The sequence below is a fragment of the Tauraco erythrolophus genome, chromosome 1 (assembly GCF_009769465.1).
Source record: "Tauraco erythrolophus isolate bTauEry1 chromosome 1, bTauEry1.pri, whole genome shotgun sequence".
NCBI lineage: Eukaryota > Metazoa > Chordata > Aves > Musophagiformes > Musophagidae > Tauraco > Tauraco erythrolophus.
This window is the reverse complement of record NC_141465.1, coordinates 88877971-88887266: the sequence shown is the minus strand read 5'-3', so window position 1 is coordinate 88887266 and position 9296 is coordinate 88877971. Positions and strand designations below refer to the sequence as shown.

Here is a 9296-nt window from a genome sequence, read left to right as displayed (position 1 = left end):
CCCTTAGCTGGGCTGGATTTTACCAGCACCAAAGGTAATTTTTCAGCACATCCAGGCTACCTCTGAGATTTTCCTTAGCATGGAAATGAGGAGGCAAGGAAGAAGCACTGATGCACGTTCCGGTTCTGTCTCTCCATGGGGTCAGCATTCAGCCGAAGTGCACACCTCACCCAGGAACTAGGACATGCTGCTGGGATGTTTTATCTAGATGCAGATTCTGCATGCATGAGCGAGGAAGCTGTAGTATGTTCATAGAGAAATGTGTGTGGGAAGAGGTTTAGGAGCAGTGCTGAACAGCTGCTCATATTTAAGAGAAAGGCAGGACAAGATTTTACGTGGAGCCTGCACATAATGCAGGTTAGCCTGTATAGAAGTATGTATGTGTCTGCAGGGCTGAGGCTCTTTGGCTACATCCGTGAACAGACACGCTACAGCTTCTATCACTTGAGGTGCTCTGTTACCCATTGCAATTTTCAGCCTTGAGTTAGGCACCTGAAGATGATGTCCATAAGCACGGCTGGCTCAAGGCACAGGCGAAATAGGCAGATGTCTGGGTTAGACCTTGCTGGGGAACAGCTGATCTCCTCCCATCTCTTTTTACCTGTCCGTGCCCTCCCAAAATTTCATAGGACACTGTTAGCCCTCTGCTTGCACTGCTAGATTCAATTTTGCATTTCTGAGATAATAAAACTCAGCTTTGCCTGACAGCTGAAAATCCCTGAGCTGGCTCTGGAGAGAGGCTGGACCAGCTCAGAAGTGGGTCTGCTCAGCATCAGCGCTGGTGATAGGAGGAGGACTATGTGTCCATGGACAGGAGTGGGGAAAGGATGTAGCCTGCAATAGGACCTTTTGGTAGCAGTTAGATCCACTCAAATCAATTTTAAACTTCATCTATAGACCTATGCTGGCCTCTATCTGGAAGCACTCACGAGTTAGGGAAGAGCTTACAAAATTATTGGAGGCTAAGCTGAGCAAAGGGCTAAGGCTCCTAAAGTAAGTTATAGGCAATGCTTAAGCTTGTAAGTGCAAGACTGCAATTATGAAAAGACTTAATACCTTGTTCTCTAATCCAGGAGGTGCCCAAACTTCAGGCATACATTACATTTTCACTTCAGCATTATTCAGTGGCCTCTAGTCATGGTCCTATGGGATCTGCTCCCTTCCTGACGGGATAGGCAGAGATTTCTCACTCACTATCTTCTAGTAGTCTGGGATTCCCACAAACATGAAATCCCTAACCTAGTGATGGCAGAAGTGCCTCCTTCCTCAGAGAAGACGTCCTTGCCTGAGATGCAGAAAACCTGCTGGAAGAAATAATGGCCTCACATAGCAATTCATGCTGTTAAAACACTATTAAAAGCCAAGAGCTGCCTTAATCCAACTTAGGGTCTGAAATTCTTATGGCACTCATTTCTCCCATCTGCATTGTATGTATTACAGAAGAGAGAGATATAGTGAAAGAAGAAAAAAAACAAAACAAAACAAAACAAAACCAACCAAACCAAACGAACAACAGGTTGTTGAAGTTAAAAGAGCCTTTGCCATCCTGCAGTCTTCGCCTGCCTGTCAGTCTAGTACTGGGCTGATTGCTCTCCCAACCAAGTAGAGTTATCCATGACCTACTGTGGTTGCCCAAGGTCAGCCTGACACGTCTGATGACATCTTCTCTCCATGCTACCAAACATAAGGTGCTCAAACTAATATATCAGTTTCTATCTGCTAATAAAATATCACATACATCAGTTTACACATGACGTCTATGTGGCAGACAAAGTCCTATCACACTTGTACCAGCAGTTTATAGTACAGTTATTCAGAGGAAAATTGAAAGTGAAGAAAAAGGAACATTTCCAGGCAGAAGAGGAAATGGGCAGGGCATGACGAGCAATAAAAAAGGCCTCATATTTCTTGCCCCATCCCAGATATACGTATATAAATAGTGAGAGAGCGATTTCCCCTGTTCGCTGGCCACCACTCATTTGCTGCACCTCCCTGGGAGCACGCACCATCCCTCCAAGATGTGGGCAAAGGTACTGTCTTGTTTCTTAATGCTGTAAGATGCATATTTCTGTTTAAGCTATTGTATCCTCACTCTATATGTTTCAGTAGGCATGCATCACACCATGGGATATGTGGTTCACCTGCTTTAAATGACTTGTGTTCCTCAAAATAGTCTTAATGCTTTAGTACAAAGCTGAGTGAGAATTTGTCTGAAGTAATGGGTACAGTTCCTGTCACCATTGCCAGAAAAGAGAAATTCAATTGGAACAATGCAATGAAAAGCTACTAGCATAGTAGGGGTACACCTGTACTATAAAGGAGACTGCAGCACATCTTGGTTTGTTTAACTCAGGAAAATGAAAGCCAAGAGGAAATATCACTCTGTGTGAGTATGTGCAGGGAAGTAGAGGAAGGGAAAGTATTAGGGGAAATGGAAGGAAACAGCTTCTAAAGAGGGAGAAGAGCTATAGTCAGAAATGCAAATACAAAAAAAGCAAGCGTGTGTATAGACTGGTGCCTCTACAGGGAGAAGTTTTTAATGGTCAGAGAAGGGAAGTTCTAGATTAGTTTCTAATAGAGATATTAACAGCAGCTAACAGCTCCAGCCAAGAAGCAGGCTGAGTTTGCATAATGAGTCAAATCTCAATAGGAAAGCTAAAAAAAAAAAAAAAAAAATATAATCCCTGATCAGCAGGAGCCAGGAACAAGGAGCCACTGCTTTTCAAAGAGGTGAGATCTTGTCTTGGAGAAAAGCTGGGAGTCCAGATAAGCGTGAATTCAGTGGGAACTGAGAGCCAGGAGCTGTGGGTGCAAGGTAGGGCTGCCAAGTTTTGTCTCCCACTGAGCTCCAAGCGCAGCAAAGCTTGAGATAGAAATACTGCTACTCAGGGAGCTTAAGTCTTGCCTTCTTGCGTAGTTGTGACTGCACGGGATTGAAATGCCACTTTCCCACTGATCTCAATATCAGTAAGAAGGTGCTATGGAAAGTCAGATTTTTTTGCTTCTATTTGTTTTACAGATGTGTGTATATATAGAAACAGATAGATATATTTCAAAGTCACATCACCTGCAGTGCTTACCCTCAAGGGCTCAAGCCAGAGAGGATGCAGCAGAAATACAGAACAGACAAGACACTGATGAAAGTATAAATAAAATGTAAACACTATGGCATTTCTGGAAACAGAAATAGGAAGAATTCAAACCTTAGTTTTGATGATGCAATTCATGTAAGCAGGGGCAGGGCAACAGAAATGGCCAGCATGCTAAGCAGCAGACCAAACTGAAAGAAAAAAAAAAAAAAAAGAAGAAAGGAAAAAATATGTGGTTTATTTAAATGAAGAAAAATATCTACTACCTTTTTTTTTTCCCCCCTTCTCAGACAATTACAGGAAATTTTGCCAATGTGATTCATGGTTTGAATGCAAACCACTTGACAGACCAAGTCATTCAGAGAAGCAAGCGAATGATTCTGGATACTCTTGGAGTGGGGCTTCTGGGTTCCAGCACCGAGGTCTGCCACAAAGTGACACAGTATAGCAAGGTAAGATATCTGACGTTCGTAGCGTACCCTAAGGCTTTGCTTTTAGAAAAACAAGGGGAAAATCTGGGCTATAAGCAGAAACTTTGTCATGGTGAAATTCTTTCGAGGATAGAAAGAGAGCCAAAGTGTTCTTCCCACTGGAGACAGGGAAACTCCATTGCTCGTGTTACTGTTAAGTCTGGATGGGTAAAAGTCTGTGTAACAGATTGAATGCTAAGATCCCCCCACCACAAACACAGTTAATTAAGAATCACTTCCTTTCCCTCACCTGTGAGATTTTATTAAAAACATCAGCAAAGCAAACATCACTTATCACCAGACTTTTAAAAATAAGGAACTCTTAAAGGGATGGATAATTAGTAGTATTTCCAGTCCATAAAACAGAATTGTTGTCTGATGTACAATGGTCATGTTTCTCCTCCAGCCTTGCTCTCCTTAAACTAGAGGAGTACTTGACTCTGAGGAAAAGCCTTCCCAACACAGGAGCACATCAATGAGGAGGAGTTTAGCCCGCTGTTTATCAGACCTGCCTAGTTGGACCCAGGCTCAGAACTCTGTGTGTCAAAAAGTCTCTTCACACAGAGATCCTCCTTGCCCAAACCTTGGTAGTTTATGCCCTTTTATTTAATTCCCTAAAGATCTCTTTGTTGGCTGAAAGATCTGCACAGCAAAAGGAAAGGAACAGCACCCTTTAGAGCATGGCAACACCAGCACAAGGAGGACACGTACCATTTACTGAGGGTCTTACTAAAACATGGAAAACCAGGACCTTTAACTGGAGATCTTCCCCAAAGAGATGATGACAGTCCTGAGGGAACTGCCGATGGGCAGTGAGAAGGGACGTCAATAGCCAGAGGTCGTGTGAAGGTATCGAATGGCCAGGCGGATGGTGCTGGTCTGCCCCCTGAGGTCTGTTTGAGTGGAAAGGGACATAAACCAACAGGAAACCGAGTTTCTTTTCATACTTTCTGGAAGAACAATATTTTTCTTGTGAAAGGGAACAGTTGGGTCCTGATCTCGGTTACATCAGAGATACAACGCATGTTCATCCTTGGGTTCAGGACTTTGAATTTACTGATGTCAATTTGTTTCAGATCTACAGCTCGGATATATCCGGTACCATCTGGGGCCACTTGGATTTTCGACTGCCTCCTCTGTATGCAGCTTTTGTGAATGGAGTGGCTGTAAGGGATGCTTTTTTATTTGCTCTTAAATCACACTAATTGATGCCATTCTTGCTCTAGAGAGAACAGAATGCTCCTAAAATCTTAGCTTACTTTATTCTTCTGCCTGAAGCCTGCTACAAAACTTTCCTAGACTGTTCTCCTCGTGTGCTTCAACTTCCTTCCAGTGAGACTGAGCTCAAGGTACAATATGTATCCGATCCAACTCAACAGCATCCCAAATGTGGGACTTTTGGCTGCTCTCAAAGGTTAGAACTCTACAGCTTGTTACAACCTTGCTACAGTTGCATTACAAAGATACTCTAGCTCTCGCTGATTTAACTAGTATCCAAATTTCACGCCAACTGGCAAAGTAGAGTTACAGAAAAACACAAATACAGACAGATACACACACACACATATAATATCACAAGGCAATTTAATCTTCAGTTACGCAGTTTGCAAAAGCCAGTTTTTTATTTTGGACACATACTTTGTCATTAAAGCAGTAGCTGACTCCCCAGACATTTGTCCAAATTCAGATTGAGGCTGAAACCATTTGAAATCGAAAGATGCACAAGAGGTGGGGTAGACAAATTTAGCAATTATGAAAAACTAGGGAAGGTGACCAAGCAAGGAAATGGTAATATTAAGCCTCTCTAAATTAGTGTGACAACCAGATCAGAGGTCCAATTTGACACCTCATTTCCAATGTAGAAAAAATTACCTGGGAAATGAGATCTGGTACCTCTCAGCTTCTAGCAGCCCGTGTGATATTCAAATCTGGCTGTTAGCATGTATATGATCATTCAGTTTACATCAGTCACAGATCAACCCTAAGCACTTATTGAAGACGCCAGGAATGCAGCTTACCAGGTATTGGGCACAGCTTTCCTTATCCACTACGGCAGGGGATCTTTCCAGCTGGCATTGAAGTTCTTCAAGGCAAGGACTGGGTTTTCTTCCGTCTGTTCAGGAACACAGTCCTCAGAAGCATGTATTCCCAGTATTACTGGGCAAGACCTGAGCGCTGGGGATCCTGACCTCTTTCCCAGTTTGCTTGGAAGTAAGACTCGGATGAGTAAGTGTGAAACTTCAGCTTTTGAGCCATTATTATATTATTAAAAACGCTGTCTCTGACGCTCTCAAGTCCTTAGGTGTTCTCAAAACTTTGGGGAGCATTCTGACAAAGCAGTACATTGCAGACACTGAGTGCACTGCTGGAAGCAGGCTGCTACCAAAACAGCAGCCATGCTGGGAACACCCCAAATCTTCCTGAGCAGCTGGGCTCTGGGCATGGGAAACAGGAGACATCTCTCTGGATACTCTCAAGGAGCTCATCCCAGTTTTAAGACTGCAGCTTTCTCCTGCTCCCTGCAACCCCAGTGAGTCTGGTCCCTCATGTGATAGGTCTTGTTTCAACATGCTGAAAATTCAACCTAGAGCCTCATGTACATTTGCAACCTTGTGCCTGTTGCTTGTGGATGGTTGCACTAGAGAAGTTGTTCTGATGATACAACTTTCAATTAGCAGTACGGCTTTGACTGCTACACCTTTAACAGTGTTAGCCTTAACTGCTGCATCAGCTGCAGCACTGGGGAAGTAATTTCATTATGTTTCCATACTGCTTTGGGGGAAGTGAAAATCCACCGTTCACATGCTGGATCTAGAACGGCTGCTTTAATTACACCAGTCTAATTAAAGCAGGAAAAGTCTATGGTAGGAAAGATTCGTTGTCATACTGGTTATAGACTGGTGCAACTTGAATTAGAAATATACTCCTTTGAGGCAAGATTTGTATTGTATTGCCACTTCTCACAGAGCTATGTCGGGAGGAAAGGTCTTTAAAAGAAAAACTTCTGAAATTTTGCTTTCTAAGGAAAATCTAATTCTTCAGTTCTTTTTTACACCAGTTACAGTAGTTTCATTTGACTAAGCCAACCTTGCCAAGTCAGAGTTTACTTCTGATGACAAGTCAAGACTTCTCTTTCCATTATTAGGTGCACTCAATGGATTTTGACGACACGTGGCATCCAGCCACACACCCATCTGGGGCTGTGCTCCCCACCCTGATTGCGCTCTCGGAGGCCTTCCCTCAGAAGAAAAAAATCTCAGGTCTCGATCTGCTCTTAGCTTTCAATGTGGGAATCGAAGTGCAAGGCAGGCTGCTGCGCTTCTCCAGCGAAGCCAGGAATATTCCAAAAAGGTACATAGAAATGCTTCAAGTATAAAGTTGAGTGGAAGGGTTTTCTTTCTCGGTGTTAATACCCTTAATTAAATGACAGTTAAAATAAAAATGGCACAGTTAATCATATTTTCTATGTTGTTTGTCTGGAAACTTAGGAAAGGTTCATTTTAAACATAAATACACTCACCTGACTCCTTATGGCTTAGCTAATAGATCTCTTTTTAAGAGCATCGACCAGTTTACAGGAGTGAGGTGATGACCTCCCTATTTAATGAAAAACAGTAGCAAAAGGGCAACGTTTAACAGCAGAGGTGTCAGGCTCTCACGAATACACATGATCATGCCTCACTTGCAAACAGTGGCTTGCTCTGGGAAGAAAGGAGTCACCAGTCCTAGGCCACACATGAATTCTGTATGCATGTTTCTTTATGGTCCAAATAGTCTTCCACAGCAGTGACAGGAAACTGGAGCTTGTATATATATGGAATTTTGTATATATATGTGACTTTTTGAAATATAGTAATGAAGAGATTTTGTTTTCTCAGGTTTCACCCACCCACTGTGGTTGGTACGATGGGGAGCGCAGCAGCTTGTGCTAAACTGCTAGCTCTTGACCAGCTGAAATGTAAAAACGCCTTGGCTATTGCTGCCTCCTATGCAGGTGCCCCACTGGCTAATGCAGCAACCCAAACGAAGCCCCTCCACGTTGGCAATGCTGCCAAACACGGGCTGGAAGCAGCTTGTTTAGCATCGCAGGGCCTTCAAGGAAACAAACAGATTTTGGACATGGAGACAGGGATTGGTGCCTTTTATACAGATTACAATCCACAGAGTCTGCCAACCTTGCAGTCCTATCCCTGGCTGTTGGACCAACAAGATGTGGCCATCAAACGCTTTCCTGCTCATCTTGGAACTCACTGGGTGGCTGATGCAGCATCTTCCGTCAGGAGGAGGCTTGTGGAGAGCAGTGACAATTTCCTTCCCCTTGATAAAATTGAGAAAGTCATTCTCAAAGTCCCAGAGGTCAAATACGTGAACAGACCCAGCCCTACCTCAGAGCACGAAGCTCGACACTCCTTCCAGTTTGTCGCATGCTCGGCTTTGCTGGATGGCAGCATGTCAGTCCAGTCCTTCTCCACCGAGAACATTCACCGGCCAGCCTTACGGAAGCTCCTCTGCAAAACCCAGCTGGAGCACCCTCCTGATAACACACCAAGCTTTGACAGCCTTTACTGTGAAGTGAGTGTCACACTTCAGGACGGCAACGTGATCAGCGACCGTTGTGATACGTTCTACGGACACTGGAGGAAACCTCTGAAAAAGGAGGACTTGGAGAAGAAGTTTCAATCCAATGCCTCCAGCGTCCTGCCTGCAGAAGCCACAGAAAGCATTATAGAGACTGTGTACAATCTGGAAAAACTGGAGGACTGTTCTGTATTAAGTACATTTTTATCAGGACAGTCAGCTAGAGCGCTTTCGGAGAAGCTGTGCCTCCTTTGAACGTACCAACCGACAGCTAGATGCTGTTCACAAAGCAAACACAAAATTCAGGACAAACTCTTGTTTAGTGACTTGAGCAGAGCACTTTTAAATTGGGCTGAGCCATGCTCAGTCCAATATTGTGGGTTTTGACTAAGGAAGTAATTTAGTGATTACGTGCACAGCTCAGTCAGGCTGAACAGAAGATCCTCTGCTGGCACAGTCGACTTCAATTATCTTTATACCTCTAGAGGCAGAGCACTGCTTGCGTGCAATGCAAAAAATCACTCTGCTCTTCTGCCAAAAAAAAGTTTGTATGTGCTGCTTCTGCTAAATAACTCCATAAAGGAAACCCAAACTCTGGAGCCAGCGTATGGAAACGCTCGCTCCATGAGAAACATCCCTGTCAGAAGGACGGAGAACAAAAGCCTTTAAAAATATATTTCTGTAGATTAGATTTAGCTCTAAAGCCTCCTTGAAGAGGCCCCGTTACGTCAGAGCTCTGACGTCTGTGCTAAAATAGTCATGGCATACGTACAGAGTAGTGACGCTTGATACGCCGCGACACGTCAGGCTTCGCTGCTGACGACAGGTCTTCATGGACAAGGTAAACGCTGGCACCCTTCCCGACCACGCTGGCCGCAGAGCCAGAGGGACAGCTCAACGGTCCTCATCATAAAAGCGTTATTTCCCCGTTCCATCTTCCGGCTGCTCTGCGGTACAGGTTTGTTCCTGCTGTATTCCCGCTCCAGTCGCAAGGCGCTCACTCAACAAGACGAGATTAGCACTAATTAGCGATGATATGTTTAGATTACTTCAGGCACTGCAAAGCGTGGGCTACAGCACACTCGTCGTGACTGACAGAGACCTGTGAGCACCAGACCACTGCTTATGCCGAGACAATTAAGTGTCCACAGTGACAATC

The 9296-nt window shown here is 44.1% G+C and overlaps 1 protein-coding gene across 1 annotated transcript; it reads left to right on the top strand.

Moving 5' to 3' along the window:
* Nucleotides 1-2018: 2018 nt before the first annotated feature.
* Nucleotides 2019-8482, top strand: ACOD1 (aconitate decarboxylase 1). Its single transcript, XM_009979740.2, has 5 exons — nucleotides 2019-2030; nucleotides 3380-3541; nucleotides 4636-4725; nucleotides 6705-6910; nucleotides 7438-8482. The coding sequence occupies exons 1-5, from the start codon at nucleotides 2019-2021 to the stop codon at nucleotides 8390-8392; spliced, it is 1425 nt and encodes a 474-aa protein (XP_009978042.2). The 3' UTR covers nucleotides 8393-8482.
* Nucleotides 8483-9296: the final 814 nt, after the last annotated feature.